Source organism: Ornithodoros turicata, chromosome 5, assembly GCF_037126465.1.
Source record: "Ornithodoros turicata isolate Travis chromosome 5, ASM3712646v1, whole genome shotgun sequence".
In the NCBI taxonomy this organism is placed as follows: domain Eukaryota; kingdom Metazoa; phylum Arthropoda; class Arachnida; order Ixodida; family Argasidae; genus Ornithodoros; species Ornithodoros turicata.
This window is the reverse complement of record NC_088205.1, coordinates 36,755,580-36,778,104: the sequence shown is the minus strand read 5'-3', so window position 1 is coordinate 36,778,104 and position 22,525 is coordinate 36,755,580. Positions and strand designations below refer to the sequence as shown.

The window sequence follows — 22,525 nt, the reverse complement described above, 5'->3', positions numbered from 1 at the left end:
CATTAGGAATTTTTTGTACCGCTACCCTGTCCCAGTACTTGCCCTATCAGAACCACTCATAGACACAACATTTCGCATCTCGCAATATGAACTGTATCACACTTCTGCGGGAGTATCCCGAGCAGCACTGGCAGTACATCGGACATTATCGAGCACCAAAATACAAGGTTACTGCCAAAAGGACATAGAATATATTATATGCAAGATCAAGATCAGGAAGGTTAGCTACACTGTAGCAAATGTGTACATCCCGCCATCTTCCACGTTCCAAGTCAACTCCCTCGACAGCCTATTGGCCAGTCTTCAGAAGCCGTTTATAGTGTGTGGCGACTTTAATGCTCACTCGCCTCTCTGGGGAGGTGCCAGGCTAACCAAGCGGGGCCGAGAGGTGGAACTCCTAATCCGTAAGCACAACCTTTGTATTACCAATGATGGATCAGCAACATATATCCGTGGTCCCTCATATGGAAGTGTGCTGGATTTAACACTATGCAGTCAGGATATTGTGCAACACCTCACCTGGTATACTGATACTGACACAAGAGGCAGTGATCACATACCATTGTTTATTGTACATAGCGACGTGAAGGACATAGTGAAGACAAGGAGAACTGTTTCACTCACCAACTGGAAAGTGTTCCGGCAGCAGAACACATCCTCACTGCCTGGGACTCAAACAGCAGAGGAGTTTACTACAACAATCCAAAACAACATCAAAGCGACCACGAAGAGGGTAAACATCCCAACAAGTTATACAAGTATTGACGCCAAATTTGAACAGTTACGGGCAGAAAGGCGCCGTGCTGAACGCAGGTATAGGAGATCAGGGGATGTAAGTCATTGGAGAGAAGCCGTAGCTCTTAAAGCCCGCATACAGAGGCACTTGAAACACCTTTCCATACTAAAGTGGAGATCTACGTGCTCAGCCATGACGCCATCGAACACAACTACCCGGCTCTGGCAAATAGTGAAAAGTCTGAAATCCTTGCCCAGGCAAATATCCCCTTTCAGAGCAATCAGCCTAAAGGAAAGCCGGACAGAAAAGGAAATCGCCAATGACTTTCTAAGAATAATACTTGCACCTTCTGAGGCCTCCAAGGGGCTGATACACCAGCAGTCAAAGAGGGAAGCTACAGTCAGGCTGAACCTGGCCTCCAATCACGGGAACAGAGATCTTGACTCGGACTTCACCCGCACAGAACTCTTACAAGCCATTAAATTAGCCAATTCAAAGAAATCATCACCTGGGCCTGATGGCGTCACCTACGACTGTATTGCCAATCTTGGCCCGAGCGGAACTCGAGCTCTGCTCAAGCTGTACAACGAAAGCTGGGCCACTGGTCAGATACCTCCGATATGGAAGACAGCAATAGTGATACCTATTCTTAAGCCCGGAAAAAATCCAGCAGCCTTAAACTCATACAGACCAATAAGCCTTACTAGTTGCCTGCTTAAAGTTATGGAGAGAATGGTACTTGCCCGTTTACAATGGTTCATAGAGAAGGAAAAAATTCTACCTGAAGAATTTGCGGGATTCCGGCGAGGCAGGTGCACAATGGATTGTATCATGGATTTAGTGAGTGCAGCGGAGCATAACAAGGCGAACAGCAATATCACAGTTGCAGTCTTCTTTGATATTAAAAGGGCCTTTGACACTGCCTCACATACTCTCATATTAGACGCCCTCAGATACTTCGGAATAAGCGGAAAACTATACATCTGGATCAGAGATCTACTATGCAATCGCAGCATCTTCATGAAAACAGCAGATGGTGAGTCGCCCTACCACACTATTGGACAAGGGGTCCCACAAGGGGGCGTTCTTAGCCCCACACTTTTCAATATCCTAATGGCATCTGTCATAGCGTTACTACCGCCTAAGGTTCACTGTACTGTCTATGCTGATGACATGTGCCTCTGGGCAAGTGGTAGGCAGTCGGAGCCACTTAGACGCCGGTTACAGCACGCCATAGACACATTTCTTTGAAGAACGAGGCATGGACGTGTCTACTGAAAAAACTGTATATCTCCCTTTCACCCGCAAGCGTCGCGGCAACATCAAGCTTACCTTGCAAGGAGAACCCATCAAGCGAGTAACTACACACAGATTCCTCGGTGTTCACATTAACAGAATGATGTCCTGGACAAACGAGGTTAAGCGCCTGAACAACAAATGCAACGCTTACATGAACTTAATGAAGTATCTCGGAGGCTACCGTTGGGGAAACACGCAAACATTGGCAGCTTTGCATAATTCTTTGATCAGGCAAAGTATACACTACAGCCTCCCCGTCATACAGAACCTCTCGGCGAAGCAGGAACACACCCTAGAAGCTATCTACGCTCGCAGTGCAAGAATAGTCCTCGGAGTTCCGAAAGCAGTGCGGTCACAGTTGGTACTTGTCGAGGCAAAAGAACCTCCACTCGAAGCACATCGGAAAAGAGAAACCCGACGCCATCTGATCCGAATCATCACCAGGCACACTCAGCACCACTTGGTTAAAAAAATACAAGATCGCAAAAAATCTACATTGCATCGGCACCTTGGAGTTATACACAAGTTTCTTCCAAAATGCAGAAAACATACCCTTACTCGTGAAAAGGCACCGTGGCTTCTGCCGACGATGGCCATCAGGACTGAAATCCCAGGTATTAAAAGGAAAGCTGACCTCCCACCCGTGGCGCTAAAGCAACTTGCACTGAGCTATCTGGAAGAAGCCCACCCGTCAGCAAAGAAGATTTTTACGGATGGTTCTACTACGGCACTCGGCTCAACCAGCGCAGTTTATGGGGAAGACATTTCAAAAAGCTACAAGCTGTCACATACGACATCATCCACAGCAGCAGAACTGCATGGAATATTGAAAGCTCTCACCCATATCAAGACATGCGAAATCGGCTCCTGGATTATTTGTAGTGACTCCAAGGCTGCTCTACAGGGACTATGTCTACCGGACATGACAAATTTGCTCCACTACAAGATTCACACTGATCACTCAGATGTAATCGAAAGAGGACACCATGTCGAACTACAATGGGTACCAGCCCACTGTGGTATCGACGGAAATGAACTAGCTGACAAGTTGGCAAAAGAGGCCCTGTCTCATCAGAAACGATCACCTATCCCGTTCACTAAAGGAGATGCAGTAAACCTGCTCAACAGCAAAACTAAAGTATACGCGAAGAAACTCTGGCTGAAAACACTGCGATCAGAAGATTACATCAAACACATTGATCCAGAGCTCAAGTATTCCATACCTCTCAACATAAAACGGGAATACACCACATTGATTCACCGCATACGTCTCGGAGTCCTGCCAACCAACTCAGTCCTCTTCAAGCAGGGCAAAGCAGACTCTCCTGACTGCTCAACGTGTATGCTTCCCGATACCACCCACCATGTCATCACTCAGTGCAAGAAGTTCTCCAAAGAACGTGAACAATTAGACAAGGAACTAAGAAAGCTTAGTCACACGCCTCTCACCTTTGCCAAGATAATGGGCAATTGGAATACAAGCTCAGATCGAAAAATTGCACTCAGTGTGCTGTGTGACTTCCTCAAAGAAACGCAAATCGTGCAGAAATATTAGGACAGGTCCACTGAAGAAGGAACTCCGCATGTTGACAATCAGCAGATAGATCCAAAGTGCAAAGGATGATCCTCCTGCGATCTATAAATGTAATAATCAACAAGCTACCTAATCCAGCTAACCCCCTCCCCCCAGCCGACATACAAGCGAAGAAGAGGAACATACTCCTCAACTAAAAGAAATGGAGCAGCAGACCCCAAACTCGGGCGTCACCAAGCTCCAAAACGCAGCTACTTCTACTCTACTCTGAAAACACGGACACAGAAGAGAACAAACTAGCTAACAAACTAGCGATTGTTGGGCTTACAGCCCAAGGGCTAAGAAACCGTTATTGTCTTATGCCTCGTCCCATTCTAAGCTTGTAAAAAGAGGAATAGTGGGTCTATGTATGAAAAATGCGTTGAGTAAGTCTTGCCACCATCGTCTGGAAGGAAGTTTTAGATCCCAAGTGGAAAGATTGGTTGAGGCAGGGTACCCGAGTAGTATCTTGGTATCGGTGGCCGAGGGCATGTGTAATAAAATGTACAATAAGAAACCCCCTGATAGTAGTAAATGAAAGGGTACCAAGAAGGAAGGCAGTGATCCCCTATATTCATAATATATCCCATAGGTTGAAGCATATATGTGAGAGATGGGATGTGGACGTGATTTTTTCGGCTCCAGAGAAGTTGAGAAAATTGTCCGGGGATGAAGCTAGTGGATGATGCTGTTGTCGGTGCGTGTACTATTAAGAGGGCATATCAGCTCTCCGTCCCAATGTATTTCCTATGGAACAGTTTTTGTGCTTCCTCTCGGTAACCGCAGCGCAGATTTTGACGCGGGTGCTTTCACCATAAAGAGGAAGACGAAATGAAACTATTTACGCTACAGGATTTCTCATATATGTCGTATGTATTTTACGGCGACGTCACGAATGCGAAAAAAATACACAATTTTTCTCCTCCCTCTTTGAACAGGTTTTATTAAACTTCTATAGCCATTTCGAAAAAAACTTTCCATTTACTTTCTCTGGAATTATTTCAGGAATCGATAGACATCAAATTTATATGTCTACCACTTTCCGTTTTTATAAAAAAGCATGAAAAGTGAGTACGGATAAATACCGTCTCAAAGCCCCGTAAACCGCGTCATTCTGTGCCGCCCTCTAGCCGTAGCACAGGAAAAACCGCGCGGAACATTTTGACCGTATCCATCCGCCGACCATGCGGATGGGCCATGCGCACGCGCACTGTAGTGCTCCCTCTCTCCTCTTTACTTTCATGGACAGCGGACTGGTAACATCTCATTACGGCCGAAGTCTCATTACGGCCGAAAATCCTTTAATCCCCAAGTGTCTCGTTACGGCCAAAGTCTCAATACGGCCGAAGGGAGTCTCATTACGGCCGAAGAGGTCTCATAACGGACAAAAAGAAAGAAGCATCCACCATAGTAGCTCTGTATATACTGTGTTTTATGCTTCCCAAAATGTGTCCGAGGCGGTGTGCCCTCACGGCTTGTGTCACACACAATGGTTCATGCACACAATATTGCGACAGTGTTTCATGCATCCCTCGTGAAAAATGTTTTTATTGTCACACGATATTTGTATGCGTTACGCCATTTTTTCTCAGTATTCAAGCAACATCCTACTCGTTGGTTCTGTGAGCAAAGTGTGTGTGTTCTGAAAAGTACTCCACAAGGGAGCCCACTGGGAGCTCCAGGAGTCACATGACCTATGACCATGATCTTCTCCCCCACTAGCTGCCTTCTACAATTTACGTCCACCTGAAATTTACGAAAAAGTACATAAGGCACTGAACAAAATGACATATGCTCTTGTTTGATGATGACCATAAGACATATGCTGTCAAGCAGACTTTTTTTTCATATATTCAAAACATATTCAAGAATTATGGACAACAATGACAATTACGTCATAATAATGCAGCTGCATAGCCAGGGAAATATTTCAGGAGGTGTTTTATGGGGCTTGACATGGGGTGGAGGAGTCCCCCTCGTCAGTGCTTTATCCAGACCCCCCTAAATTTTTTGCAATTTCGCGATTTCAGCTTCAGATACGTCTTTAATGATATGTTAAGCTGTAATGACGTAACTATTCCAACAATTTTTTCCAACACCCTTCTCGTGCTTGGGATTCTGGATAAACCACTGCCCCTTGTTCATTTTCCTGGGGCACTACATTAGAGCTTATGCCACGGCACTGATGTCACAATGTTAAAAGTGTGTGTCACTCTGTGCATTCGGAATTCCTCTAAGCTACAAGATGTAAATTCAGAATATCCGAAGGGTAAACATCAGATGTTACCTGCAGGCTTCATGCTGAAACGCGTGTACGCAAAACACTTCCGCCGTGGTGGGCGACGCCATAAGTGTAATCATACACGCAAGACAATTGCGGGCACATGGAGTCCAGACAACAAAACGTCATCCCACAAACGGCCCAGGGATATTCCTCTATGGATATTCAATATCCCCCCTGCATTCCAGAAATGTCCGTGGGTTGGCATATGCATGTCCCAGTGGTAGGCCTTTGGACATTCCCAGCAATATCCCACGAATGTGTCACGTGGATGTTAATGGCCCTTAATGTACCTACCGTTATTTGATGTGTCCGCACCACCAGACAGTGCTCGGTGCACAAGTCCCAGGCGTTTCGTACATTTCGCTGCATTTCTCGATCGCCACGCAGACTTGCACACACATGAGGACAAATGATGAGTGTAATAAAAAAGTGCCAGCCGAATCGAGTCAGTGTGTAGTGCTCTGGCAAATTTTATTTACTACGTCCAACTTTCAATTACACTCAGTTTGCGTGCCGCAGGTATGACTGGATGACACTCTCTACCTCGAAAGCGTTTACTTCTCGGAGCCTTCTGTTTCCCTCACCGCATCTGAGATATGAAAAGAGAGAGAGAAAAAAGCATGTCTGTACATACGTATACATGGTTGTCGTTTTTATCCGATTTTTAAACACATAGGTGCTGAAAGCTGCACAGGTACCATTTGTTGTAGTTTCTTCACACATGAAATACGGCACCTGCCAAATTACGTCAAACTGAGGCAAACCTAAAGGCAAAACAACCTGTGTTGAGTGCAGGGAGAACTGCCTAGAACGATCATACGCTGTGACGCAATAATTCGCGCCCGTACTCGAAACTGTTATACAGACCGACTACAAAAACCATGCCTCTGCAGTTTTCGTACCTGTTTCATACAGATTCGATATTATTGTGTAAAAGAGAATGCAACCTACTTTGAATATTTAGCACATTCGTGCTATTGCTTAGCTTTCAAACATCCTGACGGAAAGGAGCAGGAAGTTCTTAAAGCGAAAATGATACCAACAAACAATAACAATAAAACAGTAAGAAATATTACTGACAATGCAATGCCACCACTACTGGCTTCATAGGAGGTCAGCAAGAGACGCCGTAACGAATGCGGCTGCACAGTCGATATAAGAGCATATCTAACTATGAAGCATTTCGGTATTTGTGAAAAAGTTCATATGGGAAGCACAGACGGCAATGCTTACGCTTATTAACGCCAGCCGTCACTTGTTCCAGTAAGGATCGCACCCAGAAACGCCTACAAGAGAGGTATATTTGAGAATTAACTTCCTGTTGTAGCCACACAAGCCACAACAAGCGTCAGTGTGTACTGGAGATCTGAAAACGAAACAGCGCTTGCGCGCTGGGCACACACTATATGCAGATATAGTGTGTGCGTTCATAGTGCGTCTCCATTTCACACCTATCGCATTCAATCGCATAAAGGACCGCACGCAGAAACGCCTACAAGAGATGTATATTTGAGAATTAATTTGCTGTTGTAGCCGCACAAACAACACAACAGCAAGCGTCGTGTGTACCTCTAGACGAAACCGCGTTTGCGTTCATAGTGCGTCTCCAATTCACACCCATTGCCTTGAATTGCGGAACGCAATATCACTGTGTTAGTTACTACGTTATTACCCAGCAGTAAACCCGCACTGACTCTACCTCATAAGGACACAGTATTTCTTCGCTAGCATTCCTATAGCGGCAGAAGATTGTTTGAAAATTGACACTCTGAACAATGTGGTTACGCCTTTATGTAAACGAACACTGCATTTGCTTTCTAAGGCTCTGTATCTGTGCGTCATGTATACGATATAATATGGAATACTTACTTTCACGAAAGACGAAACCTCTGCCTTTGCGTCGTAATAAAGCAGTCCAACAGCCGCGTCCACTCCCGCGTTTCACATCAACCAGCTTTCAACTGACTGAACTGCGTCTTGACTTGGCTTCGTCGCCGAACAGGCAACCGCCGTTCGTCTTCCGGCCCGAAAATTGTCATGTGACTACCGCCAGCGCGAACCCCACCACTTGCCCCTCGACATTTCCTTCCCCCACAGGAATAAAAGGCCCGACCGCGGCGTTCTCGGTGCATTTTTTGGACATATCTTTGTGGATGCTACCGGAAATGCCGTCTTCGGCAATCTCCGAACATTCTTTGGATATATCTTTGCGGGCCTTCACATGGAATGCCGGCTTCGGCAATCTCTGGATATTGTTTGGACATATAAATTTTGTCGTGGTTGTCTGGGACGTAGTGGCAGCAACCTGAAAACGATACATTTTCTTGTTATATATGAGTAATCAAAAATATACATTCTCACATGTTTCGTTTTGTCGTTTGTAGGAAGCGCTAGTAAGGGAACAGCATTTGGTTGGTCACATGCAAGCCACAATGCGAGAGGTGCCGATATTTCGATTACGCGATCAAAAATTAAAAGTCTAGAACCATGCACACTTCCCCATGCAACTACTTCCCCAGCATCGTGCGACATGACACCATGTATTCACGTATAGTGTAATGTGAAATTATATGCAGGAATGAAAAAGATGCCAACATACCTGTAATCCAGTGTCCCGTAAGTTTGATTCGATTTTCTGGCAGCTACCATGAAGAGCAAATGCACGATTCACAAGTTTCGTTTCGCCATTTTCATTGCTGTTAATTTCGCAAGATCCCACGTGACCTCCTTTGGATCAGTGAAAAGTGAAAATTACTCGCGTCGTGAACATATATGTTCATCTCAGCGCAAATCACGTTTTGCATGCTATAGCAGGAGGGGGGATCAATACTCTTCCTTTCGTGTTTTGATATCTTGTTGTTTTGCTACTCTCACTTCGGAGTTCGGATGGTGTCTAGCAACGTTGGGTACCTCGTTTCTTGTGTGAGCCAGTGGTTGCTGTTTACGACGTGTTCATATATCGATTTGTAGCGCTGTAATGTGCAAATTAGCGGACTTTATAGCGGCTCCCTGTTTTCCGTCGTTGTCTTTCGAGCAGCGCCTGTTGTTGCGGTAAAAATCGAGTTGAATGAATCGCCACAGCCCCAACGTATATCGCGCAGTGTTGACCAACACCAAGTCTAGCAGGAATTCTGGTGAGTAATGCTTTCGTAGATTGTCTGAATTAGTAGTGTGCTGTCCACACATAGTTGGATTCTCATACGAGTAATTTAAATTAATCAAAACAGCCGAAGTGCCTGTAATAGATGTAACTCGGTATCCGTTCGTAGGTTTGCGCCGTTTCTAGTTTGTTGCGCGTTTAGGAACAACAAATTTATTCGAAGACGATAAGATACCGATAATGCATCACCGTACAGCAGCATTTACTCGTATCATTGTGAGCCATATTTAATTTGTTAAAATTCGTCGTCGTATTTCTTCAAAAATAAAAGCGCAAGTCGGCGTACTCTAATTGATCTCCTTGAACTGCTTACGTCGAACGTCTGCAAATGTTGTACTTATGTGCTTTCGCGCACCATACTAGGCACAAAAGCATATCTGATTAGAATAAATACTTCAAGAGGAAGTCATTCAAATACACTGTTATTTATAGCTGGTTTTCCATTCCAGGCATGGTATGTGGCTGCACGGAGGATTCCGAAAAAGAAAAACAACAACATGGCTAATAGGATGTTGCTGCCCAGGGAGTCCTGGCGAAGAGGTGAGCTGTTAAGATCATCATAAGGCTCTGTTGTGAAGTGAGAAATTTTGTAGTAGTGCACGAATGTTAATTCGTGCACTACTTTTATAAGAAAGAAACCAGAAATGGAAAGTTATGCATGCATCATTTCATGAATTGTAATGTATTACTATTTGATATTCACATGTTTCCATTAAGGGAATGAACTACTGAACCTATATTCATATCATGGTCATGCTCTGTGTTTACCTGGAAGTCACATTTTTAAGGCTTGTCATTCTTTTGTCTAGATGAAGATTTATGTTAACCTTGAATGAAATAACAGACACGTATCAACACGTGTGCAGCTTGTGCACATTAAAACCAGCCATGTAGAGACAAATGCTTGTTTTTTTTTAAATATTCTAGCCTATTCATGGTTGCTCTTCGCTTCTTGCAGGTTTACTCATTCCAGAAGCAAGAATTGTATCATTGTAAGGCGAATGGAAATAAACTGACATCGACTGAGATAGGTGTTCTGTCATGGCCAGTGACTGTAGGATGGCTCCAAAAGCGTCACAACAAAGCCAATATTCATCTAGCTCTCTACAAGTAGCTAACTCCACATAGTAGCCTGCTTCACAGCAACATCAACACTACCTTGTGAGAGTACACATTACACAATATGTTGCATTGTGCTGTGGTATGATAACATACCATTTGTCTCGCAATATGTGTATATAAATATGATAAGGGCCCTAAGGGCACAGTGCATGGCTTATACCCTGCTGAATATATATCCATACCTGGCTGCGACATTGCATATCAATGCAGGTTACAATACACATTTTCACATTTGGCCGTTATGAGACATCTTCGGCCGTAATGAGACTGCCTTCGGCCGTATTGAGATTTTGGCCGTAATGAGACACTTGGGGATTAAAGGATTATCGGCCGTATTGAGACATCGGCCGTAATGAGATACAATCAGCGGACTTAGAGCATGGCCTTGGAGACCAGAACAAAAGCTTACCTAGCTGCTCGTAAAGGGATTATCGTCAGCCAGCATTGTCGGGGGGGGGGGGGGGGGACGTTGGGTAGACGAGTCAGCGTTGTCGCGGCAGGTGTAAGAGATCACCGAGACCAATAAACCTCTTCTTTTTTCGGTGCGCTTATAGAGAGTGAGATGAGTTTGTTAGCTTGACATGAAACGTCAATTTGCTCGATTTTGCCGTTTCGGGTTTGTGCTTACTCAGTCAACTGTCTCATAAGGCTAGCGAGAATCTCTCGAATTTACGGTTAGTGGAAGGCCGACTTCACAAACATTCCAGTAACGTTCAACAGGACTGCCCTGTAATGTTCGTAATGTTGAAACAGCCAGCCAGCGGATTACACACAGATAAATGTTTCTTAGGATAACGGTACTTAGAACTGCAGCTTTATTTGTTGTTTCTCTTTCTTTCTTTTATTGATCAATTTATTTTTATTTTTATCTTTATTATTTTCTTTTTCTTTTTTTTCATGAACACTCCACGTGAACCAATAAGAAAAATCGATCAAGCGGCCGCTGCACAATTATTTCCGCCCACGCAATGAGCAACAGTCTTTTCCGGAACCCAAATTCACGTTCGCGTAGCAAGGAAAACCAACGACAGCGACGCGGGGAGGGGGATATATTTATTAGATGAAAAAAAAGAAAACGGGCTAAAGGTCAGCCAAACGGGACGTCGGCTTGCTATTTCAAAAATAAATAAATAAATAAATAAATAAAATTAACAAATAGGAGATAAATGAAACGGACGCGACGGAACAGCACGTTAGTTAGTTGATTATTAGGTTAGTAAAAGTTCGGTGTTTGCATTTTCATGTTCTGGTTAGTCTAAGTAGGTTTTGGCAGTTTCCGCGCAGAAACAGCCAGATAACATTTATTTACACTAGTTTATTTTGCAACGGGGACTTCGATCACGTTATTTTGAGATACGGCCAATCTTTCGAGACCGGTTCCCTGGATTTTCCATCTTTCGACAATCATTGCTAGTTGCACGTTGGATGACCCAAAACCTGTACCCGTCTGTCTTTGCACGGCGCACAAAGGGAGGCCTTCTTAGGAAGATAAGGAAAAGCTCCGGGTCACTGGGGATTCTCCGTTGAACTAGTGTCTACGCTGAACGAAAGGTCTGGTGTAAATGTAATGTGAAGTACCCTGTGAAAACCAAGGAGTGTCTAAAAATATAGTACTGAAGTTTCCGTGTAATAATCAGCGCAATTATGAGACGGAAATCGTGCTCCGAGACCTCGTCAAGTTCCTTTGATTTTATCTTGTTCATTTATACATAAAGATGGAGTCCAAGGGGTTTTAGGAGCTTCCTCCTCCTCCTTTTTTTTTCATTTTTTTGAATAGCTGCTGCTAAATGCAATGCATTTATTTAGGCTGATTGAGCCTATCAAAAGGCCGAAAATCATGACGCCGAACTATCAGAAGGCCGACAGCCAAAAGACCAAAAATCATAACGCCGAACTGTCAGAAGGCTGAAAATGGAAAGGCCAAAGAGACACCGGGTGAGCACTCCACTGAATGACCACTGAATGGGATGGTGTAGATTACGAAAAAGTTTTGTGGCTAGGCCAAAGAGACACCGGGTGAGCACTCCAGTGAATGACCACTGAATGGGATGGTGTAGATTATGAAAAAGTTTTGTGGCTAGGCCAAAGAGACACCGGGTGAGCACTCCAGTGAATGACCACTGGATGGGATGGTGTAGATTATGTATGTAAGTTTTGTGGCTATTGTATTAGAAATAAAATAACTGGAATGCATAGCATTTGGTGCTCGCAAATAGACTAGCCAGCGAATATGAAAAACAATAATCTACAATATGTTTACTACGAAAAGAAAGTGTGTGGTGGGTAAAGTGAGGATAATTGTGCATTAAAAGCCCCTGGAATATACAGTCAACCCTCGATTTATGAACAGCCTTCGTTTGTCGAAAAATCGTTCATAAATCGAGGTGCAAGGTGCGCTGAAGAGAAATTGACTGAATCGCGACAGGAAATGCACTAGATTACGTTTATTTGTGAAAACAGTTCGTTGTGCTCTGCACCATACATTCGGCTGTATTTATCCTCTACGGAAGAGACGATCGAAGTTTGGAACTTGACTCCTCCGCCTGATCCTTGAACTCTAGATGTGATTCCACGCTAAGCGAGCTGTCACAGCTTCAGAACAATCCTGCTAGTTATCTTCACTGTCACTATGATCACCCTGGGTACCATCATTTGACAACTTCACTAAAGCACCGTCATCGAGCGGCTCACATGTGTGTTCACCGTCAGCACAGGAAATGCAATCCTCTGTTCTCAATCTCTAATTCTTGTGGCTGTGGGACACTGCACGGGTGCTTGACCTTCATCCTTTATTCATCTTTATTGACGCGATCCCAGTACTTCCCCCCAAGCAGCACAATGTACTGAAAGTCGAGTGCAATAGGGGTGGACGGTATGTGTCTTATCAATGTTCTTTAGTTTCACGAATCTGTTCAAGGCCTTCCACCTACCCGTCCACCCCTATTGCACTCGACTTTCAGTACATTTTGCTGCTTGGGCCCGTGCGTTCTCAACCCCGTTCATAAATCGAGGTCAGAACACACATGGTTTTGCGGTTCGTTCCCTGAAAATCCGTTCACAATTCGGATATCAAGGGTTCATAAACCGAGGGAATTCGTAAATCGAGGGTTCATAAAACGAGGGTTGACTGTAGATGCAAGTAAGAACTGAAATCTAGACAGCCGATGAAATACATCACAGCCGACCGAATGTTATCGTTCGCTTTGCGGATTTGTTGAAATTGGGAGACATAGGGTGCTTTTTTTCTGTTTTTTTATGTGTTACAAGAGCAGCATTCAGGGACACCCCCTCTGAAACCCGGCTTGACCTGATAGCAGAGGACTACGCAAGGAAGCTAAGTTTACAGGGTGGTGCGTGAGTACGTGAGGAGGAACAGATCTGGGCAGGGAGGGGAGGACATATCTGAGGCGAACAATTCCCTTTTCGTGCCCCGACCTGATAACAACACCGATAACATGCCCGGGAGTATTCGCGTAAGATAAAGAATAAGTCGTGATATATAACTGTGGGAACGAGCATGAGACTTTCCAGATATCGTGAGATTGCTGGATGAACTTGGCAGGTTGGCGCCTGTGATAGCCTTCTGGACGACAAATTGACTAAATGCGAGCGCGGCAGCTACGGTCCGCAGACGATACACAGACTACGTAATTTTATGATGATACCGTCAGTATAAAATTGGTATCAAGAGTTATTACGAGCTAAAATAGAGGAAACTGACAAATTGGCGCCAGTGAGTGCCACTTGGGCGACGATTTGGCAAAATGTCTGAAGTATATAGATTGGGCTGGTTGGTGTAAATCCACAAGCGACCAAAAAACAAACACGAAACAACAACAGAGCGACCTGTGTGTGATCTTGTCTCCTGTTTGTTCTTTGGTCGCTTGAAAATGAATGATTTGACCAAACGCTACTTCGCAGGCTCTAGCAAGGGAACCAAGTATCGGCCGCGGACTCATAGCTATTAAGCATGGATATACAGACTACGTAATTAAGTGATGACATCTTCGATATCATGTTTATATCCACAGTTATTACAAAATGAAATGGAAGATATGGACAATTTGGCGTCTGCAAGTGCTGTGGCGATGCGAGTGGCAATGATTTGATCAAACGCGACTTCTTTGGACCAGAGATTTTGGAGCAGAACTAAATACCAGATTTGGAGATAACGCTAAACAATTGCTACGCGCCCTCGAGTACATTATTTATTTCTCGCTTAAGATGAACCTATGCTTAGATCAGGGCAATCAGGGCTCTCACACACGCGGTCCGCATGTGCATGGCTTGCAGTCAGCTATTCTGTGTCCCGAGGGCTCTTGACCACTAAATAGAATAAAGCTGCACCCCCCCCCCCCCCACACACACACACGCACACACCAATAATGACGAATTCGGAATGAAACCAGGTTTTCAGGCATTGTTTTTACCCTTTCTCGATGTATAGTGCTGCTCCTGTCGACGTTAGGAAGTACATTTACATTAGAGCAGTTCTTGTGACTCATGAACCTCAACAAGTAGTTATAGCGATCTGGTCTGAACGTGCATTTTGATAAACTACACTGTAAGTAATATGATAATTGAGATGTAATAGTGGAGACAACTGCAGAGAATGACATCATCTTAATTATTACACTAATTTTATGGGCTTGCAGCATAACAGCAGCCTCTCTGGATATCATGCGCGAATAACTATACGGAGCACAGAGAGGCGCAGAGAAAAAAAAGGAAAAAATAATAGAGATGGAGTAGTTATGTACGAGGGTCAATGTGCGAAAATTTTTAATTATTTCTCTTTCCGTTTTTTTTTTTTTTTTTTTTTTGCTTTTTCGCGTTGGAAACGCAAGCTAAATCAACAATACAGTGTGTAAACCGACAATTTCAGTGCTCCTGAACGTTGGGGTAATCGTTCGTGAAGAATTATGTACGAAGAACTTGCAACGCCTTTCAAATTTTCAATGTCTCATTTGGGAAAGAAGCTCATTTGCTTCTGTTGCTGTGTCAAGTGAAGTTTTTCGTTGATGAATTGCATATGCGAATGCCTAATAACTATACGGCTCACATGTTTACGCTAAGGTACTTTCCTATAATTGCGGTCCTTTCCAGGGTCATTACCCCCGCCCCCCAGGGAGGTGTACACTCCCCTTGAATTTTTCCAACCACTCCCCTGTAATTCATGAGATTTCCCGATACAGCTTGGCCACCAATACATATGCCCATAGATATGTATCCATATAGATATACCACCCTATGGTTCGGGGGGGGGGGGGGGGAGGGGATGTTTAATGCAAAGTAAAAAAAAAAGAGAAGGGAAAGGTTAGCCACGATGTGGGCTTCGCTCCTATGGTTCGCTCCACTAGAAATCACGCAGACATCTTATCACGCCGGGTACCGCATCTTGGCTTCTATGCGAATTGATGATAGTGCCAGCCGCAACAACAATGACAAAGAAGAAATTGTCGTTCCTCTTCGCTGCTGATACGAGTTGCGCAACGGATTAAAGCTGATACATTCCGTTTGAATTCAGCATGAGAGAGCCGCGACGATGTGGCAAGGAAAAAAACTTGCCAAGATACGGGGCACAAAAGTGAACTTGCACGGCAAATCGCCGGCAGTCCGAACATTTACACGGCAACAGACACCTACCAGCACTGGTGCTAAAGTCCGAGGAAAAGACATCATAGATGAAAATACATATCCGTTACGAAGCTGTTTGAATTTCACTGTTCATGGTAATCAACCAATTTTTCTCGAAGTGCAGCACGCATAAAGAAGTCCGTGATTCGCTTACACGTCGACCTGCAAGAAATGACCCACAGTACCCTTCTGAAACATTGCATCACTTGCCAACTTCTTTGAGAAAAGTAAAAAATAACCTTTCTGTAACCCCGATGATGGCAGGGGGCAACCAAGGAATACACCACAAAGAGTCACTGGTGTATTCTGCATAGCGAAGCCATTATCAACCACTTATACTAGGCCCTTGTACTGGGATTTTAACAGTGGTGACCGCAAAATTTTGAAAAGGCGCCGGCAGAGCCCTCTAAAACGGGCAAAACCCTTTGTATCATGGTGCTAAAGGCATATTCGAGACGGCTTATGCTATTGCCCTTCCCACTGGGATTCTAACGGAGGCGACCGCAAAATCCGTAAAAGACCGCAGCAGAGCCGTTTAGAACGGGCGAAACCTCTTTAATCATGGTTCCAAACAGATATTATCAACGGTTTATGACGCTGTTCTACAGGAATCGCAACAGAAGCGACCACACAATTCGGAAAAGGCAGCAGCAGAGTCCTTTAAAACGTACGAAACCATTTGTATCATGGTACCACAGGCACATTCATGACGGCTTATGCATTTCTACCGGAATTGCATAAGAAGGGACTGCAAAATTCGGATACGGCGGCAGCAAGGCCTTTTCAAACGGGCGATACTCCCTGTATCATGGAGCGAAAGAAAGAAAGTTATCAGTGGCTTGGGTGCAATGCTATTCTGCTGGAGTTATAACACAGGCGATCGCCAAATTCGGAAAACGTGGCAGCAGAGCCCTCTTAAACGAGCAAAACCCCTTGTGTCATGCTGCCAAAGACATATTATCAACAACTTATACTATGTCATTCTACCGAGATCATAACACAGGCGACCGCAAATATCGGAAAAGGATGCAGCATAGCCCTTCAGAACGGGCGAGACCCCTTGTATCATGCTGCCGATGACATGTCATCAATGGCTTGTGCTATGCCCTTCTACTGGGATTGTCACTGAGACTACCGCAAAATACGGAAAATGCGGCAGCAGAGCCCTTTAAAACGGTCGATACCCCTTGTATAATATAGTTCCAAAGTCATATAAGTATACGCAACGGCTTATGCTATTGCCATTCTACTGGAATTAGAACGGATGCGGCCGCAAACTCCATAAAAGGTTACAGCAAAGCCCTTTAAAACGGACAAAAACCCCTTTAATCATGGTGGCAGACATTTTACACATCGGAAACCACCGCAAAATTTGGAAAAGGCGGCAGCAGGGCCCTTTACAATGACTCAAATGATATGTATCATGGTGCCAAAAAGATACTATGAACGGCTTGTAACCCTGTATTCACACGAGTCAGTTTTCTGCCGGCAGCAAGTCGGGAAGGAGTGAGAGGATATGCGAGATAAACGAGGTCACTACGCGTCTGAAGACGCCCGCTCGTTCTCTAGCATTCACACGAGTCATTTTCCCGGCGGCTGTCAGTTTTCCGATCCCTTCTGTATTCGCGCTTGCATATCGTCTGTGTCTAGCGTAGGATGGACCAATGAAAGAAAAAACTTATTGCGCTTGGGCTCCTTGTGGATGATTCAGAGTGCATTCACGTGAGAAACAGGACAAGATGTGGGCCAAAGAATAGGTTCCGAAGAAGCGCTATGGAACGTAATACAGACTTGTGCCCGTTACTCGAAAAAGTAATTGATTACCGTTACTTCTACGCAAAAAGTAATTGATTACCGTTGCCAATTACTCGACTCCAAATGTAATTGAGTAACGAGTAAAAAAGTAACGTGTTACTCCGGTCGTTACTCTGCATTCACACAAATTATACCTGTCTTTGTGTGTCCCAGAAAAAAAAGAAAGGAAACAAAGAAAGGTTCAATAGCGGAACAGCTGAAATAACACGAAAAACAAAAACGCTTAGGACAGGTAGATTAGATCTGTACGTTTACTGTATTTATCGCCCGGGAAGACGTTGACACGACTGTGGAAGAACATTGCCTGGAACCTCCCCATGACTCATTAAACCTCTAAACCTTCAGGTACCACCATACTGGTGTAGGAAAAGATTAGGGAGAGAGACCCTGAAATGCCAGAACGTTAGTACAATGACATGTACTTGCTATAGTAGAACGATCCAACAAAGGGTGACGGCACGAGGGGCTTGACTTCGGACAGAACATCTGAAAAATAAGTTAATCTCTGCCGGAAAAGTAATCAATTACTGAGTAATCGATTACTCCAAAAAGTAATTGATTACTCGAAAAATTACTTTCACAGTAAAGTAACTGATTACTGGAAAAATTACTTTCACAGTAAAGTAACTGATTACTCGAAAAATTACTCAAAAAAGTAATTGATTACAAGTAACGCAATTACTAGTAACGCGTTACGCACAAGTCTGAACGTAAAACAGCATTAACCCAAATCTCCGTGTGGACGACCCAAACGCCTGTCGGAGTATTTTGATAATAGACGTTGTCACTTTCGGTTTTATTTTCCACTAATGAAGCGTATCTCGATGCTGAGCATCAATATAGGCGCGACAGCGTGCTGACAAGTGATGGACTGGCGATCAAGCTGTGATGTCGAGCTACAGGTAGTTAATAATTAATTAAATTAAATTAAATCAATTTTCATTTTCCTTTCGGTAGGACGAGTAGCTTCCAATTATTATGTTTTTATGCATGTATTGGAAAGGTGCAAGCGAACGATTATGTGTAGTCAACGTCTGTGCTGCGAAAGAAATATCCGCGTTTATAAAATTCATGCTTTGTATTCCGTGTCTGTTTCGTTTCACGTAGAGAAAAAGCTTCCTATGCAACACTACATTGTAGGCATCTATCTATGCATTGCATAATTGTTCCAAAGCTGCTGCGCCGGTGTGCCGTTGCACCACTTTCACGGTAAAGCCAAGCATCGTTGGCGTTCCAATTCAGAATTGGTCATAGTACAGTGAATGCCGTTGTATGGGACGCATTCAGAACAATCCTAATGAAATAAAAAGCAAGCGCGATAAGTATCCGTTCCGTCACCTTCTCCTTCTGCCGGCAGCAGACGCCGTCGGTCGTCAGAATCTGTGCCGGGAGGACAAGATATCCGGCTGCCTCCGACTGCCGCTCCGGAGATCAGAAAGTGGTGACGTGTCGAAGAGCGCCGGTCACGTGGCACCAGAGAGCGGTGACGTTCCCTGCCGCCTGAGCGTCAGCCGGCAGAAAACTGACTCGTGTGAATACAGGGTAACACAGGCTACCGCAACGTTCGGCAGAAGATCGAGCCCTTTAAAACGTGCGAAGCCCCTTTAATCCTGGTGCCAGGGCGTACATGGAAAGGGCCGCGTTTGAAGAAACTGCTTCCAAAACGACACTCGCTAAGCAAAAAGCGCCCTAAGCTGATTTTGTAGTATGTATATGGGAAAGTAAGATCACGGGGTTTGAACCCCGTATCTTGTTCCCCTGTTGCACCCTGAGAGGTCGGGTTTGACAAAATGGCTTCCAAACCGGCACTCGAAATGGCCAAATGACCAATTTCATCAAATTCGGGCTTAATATCATTTGACATAAAAATAATATTAAAGATGTCCTAAACTAATTTTGTAATATGTATATGTGAAAGTAAGATCACGGTGTTTAAGCCCCGTACGTTGTTCCCTTGTTGCACCCTGAGAGGTCGCGTTTGACAAAATCGTTTCCAAAGCGGCACTCGAAATGGCCAAGTGGCCAATTTCGTCAAATTCGGGGCTTAATATCATTTGATATAAAAATAATATTAAAGATGTCCTAAGCTGATTTTGTAGTATGTATATGTGAAAGTAAGATCACAGGGTTTGAACCCCGTATCTTGTTCCCCTGTTGCACCTTGAGAGGTCGGGTTTTAAAAAATGGGTTCCAAACCGGCACTCGAAATGGCCAAATGGCCAATTTCGTTAACTTCGGGGCTTAATATAATTTGATATAAAAATAATATTAAAGATGTCCTAAACTAATTTTGTAATATGTACATGTGAAAGTAAGATCACGGTGTTTAACACCCGTACGTTGTTCCCCTGTTGCACCGTGAGAGGTCGCGTTTGACAAAATCGTTTCGAAAGCGGCACTCGAAATGGCCAAGTGGCCAATTTCGTCAACTTCGGGGCTTAATATCATTTGATATAAAAATAATATTAAAGATGTCCTAAGCTGATTTTGTAGTATGTATATGTGAAAGTAAGATCACGGGGTTTAAACCCCGTATCTTGTTCCCCTGTTGCACCTTGAGAGGTCGGGTTTGACAAAATGGCTTCCAAACCGGCACTCGAAATGGCCAAATGGCCAATTTCGTCAACTTCGGGGCTTAATATCATTTGATATAAAGATAATATTAAAGATGTCCTAAACTAATTTTGTAATATGTACATGTGAAAGTAAGATCACGGTGTTTAATCCCCGTACGTTGTTCCCCTGTTGCACCCTGAGAGGTCGCGTTTGACAAAATATTTTCCAAAGCGGCGCTCGAAATGGCCAAGTGGCGAATTTCGTCAACTTCGAGGCTTAATATCATTTGATATAAGAATAATATTAAAGATGTCCTAAGCTGATTTTGTAATATGCATATGTGAAAGTAAGATCACGGGGTTAGAACCCCGTATCATCCCCTGTTGCTCCCTGAGAGGTCGCGTTTGACAAAATCGCTTCCAAAACGGCCAAATGGCGAATTTCATCAAGTTCGGGGCTTAATATCATTTGATATAACGATGATAATAAATATATCCTAAGCTGATTATGTAATATGTATATGTGAAAGTAAGATCACGGGGTTTGAACCCCGTACCTTGTTCTCCTGTTGCACCCTGAAAGGTCGCGTTTGACAAAATCACTTTCAAAACGGCACTCGAAATGGACAGTTTTATCAAGTTGTGTAGTTTAATATAAAAGCGATATAAAATACAAAACGGTATCATTTGTATATTACTCACTCAAAATATAGTTGTCTGTTCTGTCAGCCACTTCGAGTTCTCGAAAAAATGACCGTTCTCGTGTCGAGCTCCTTCAGACCGGCCATACAGTCTCAGCGCGTCCGTATTACGATAATACTGGGACTTCCGTCCGTCCAGCGCCTAGGAGGGGAACCCTGTCTGAGTCGCAACTTTGAAGGCCCTGGGTGCATCAGGAGTAACACTCACACATCGTGCCGTGGTTGGTATGTAACCTGGAGGACGTACTGAACGAAAACACGCGGTGACATTTCCAGAATTTGACTGCCTTTGTCGAAAAATGGTAGTCTAAACATGGGCGATGTGCAAAAATTGACGGAATCCCCATAGGCGCAATGCATTAAAATTCATTTGGCCAGGGTGCACTAGGCTTATATTCTGCTGGCGCCTTTTATGTCTCCAGGGGTTCTTTACATGGTATTCTTCTCTATTAGACGATGACATCTTAAAAATTTTATTCTGTTTTGCTGTTAATTGGCATAAACGCTGTCACCCATTGAATTCACATCCTGTAAGGCCGCTTCCCGCATAGCGGCTGAGTATAGTGACAGAGTGCGCCGGCGGGGGGGGTGACCGCGAATTTTGGGATTGATAATGAGTAGTTAAATCTACATTCCATTCAATAAGCAACATAAAATGGATATACATAGTTTGCTGCATTAGTTCGCTAGCGATATCGTTCGCTGGATTCTATAGTATTTCTCTACTGTCAGTCAGACACAGGTGTTACAGTTGTCCTTACATCTTTTTCTGGGCCGATGTTTATGGGTTATAAAAGCTCTACACCCACTTATTCAGGTGTTTCATTGCGGTTTGATTGCATTGAAAATACGGTTCATCAACATAGAAAGTATGAGACAACAACTACAACATCATTGTCTGACCGCCACCACCAACAAAACAGAACTATACATGAAAATACCAGTATTCCAGTTGAGTTGGGAACTACGTCCGACGATATCCACGTTCAACGAGCGTGAAGTCAGAGCCTCAGGATTGTGGGCATTTGCGTTTCATTTCATTGATACGAATACAGAAGGTAACGTGTCATTGCGCTCAATATTCTGCAGTACTCCCCTTTATAAAAGAACGCGGTTTACATATCTGCCAGAAATAAGTAGAAGGTAGCAGGACCTTGGAAAATCACCAGTGATGAATCACCTCGTGTCATAGTCAATATTTATTTGTTGTTGGAGAATCCCTTCCTAATCTTACCGCATTGTCTGCACTCAGCAAACTTTGCGAGAGAGGAACAGAAAGAACAGATGTAATCGGCGCAACGCAAGCGGCGCAGTGGGTGTAACCGCATTTATGTTCCCTGTTCAGTGGTTTTACTGTGCATTAGCATGCATATTAATTTAAAAAATCCCGTCTCCCAATTTAAACAAATAATGTGATAGCACTTGATCGGCTATGATCAGTTTCCTCAGCCGTTCACAACGGCGCTCCTGTAATTTCCGGGATACGGAAAAATCGTCCCCGGTGGGAACCTAGGTTAGAGCGATTAGGTTAGAGTTATTATCAAGGTAAATTGCATGTTGTAAAAACATTTTTGGGACCCCTCATATAGGACCCCGGTTAGCGAATGCTGCCCTGTTGTGCATTTCTCACACACAAAATATGG

At 44.0% G+C, this 22,525-nt stretch overlaps 1 protein-coding gene and 2 long non-coding RNA genes across 4 annotated transcripts; 2 read left to right on the top strand and 1 right to left on the bottom strand.

Moving 5' to 3' along the window:
* Positions 1-1,997: 1,997 nt before the first annotated feature.
* Positions 1,998-3,590, top strand: LOC135395720 (uncharacterized). The gene has a single exon (XM_064626814.1). It carries the CDS (start codon positions 1,998-2,000, stop codon positions 3,588-3,590), a length of 1,593 nt encoding a protein of 530 aa, XP_064482884.1.
* A 1,663-nt stretch (positions 3,591-5,253) lies between these two features.
* LOC135394366 (uncharacterized) lies at positions 5,254-8,646 on the bottom strand. Of its 2 annotated transcripts, XR_010422858.1 has the most exons (4): positions 8,492-8,646; positions 7,762-8,197; positions 5,896-7,178; positions 5,254-5,354 (listed from the first exon to the last, which is right to left on the bottom strand). It is a non-coding gene; the product is annotated as an uncharacterized LOC135394366 (long non-coding RNA). The 2 variants fall into 2 exon arrangements; XR_010422857.1 differs by having other exon boundaries at positions 5,896-8,197.
* Positions 8,647-8,723: 77 nt separating this feature from the next.
* LOC135395527 (uncharacterized) lies at positions 8,724-10,172 on the top strand. The gene is made up of 3 exons (XR_010423145.1): positions 8,724-9,026; positions 9,502-9,592; positions 10,011-10,172. It is a non-coding gene; the product is annotated as an uncharacterized LOC135395527 (long non-coding RNA).
* Positions 10,173-22,525: the final 12,353 nt, after the last annotated feature.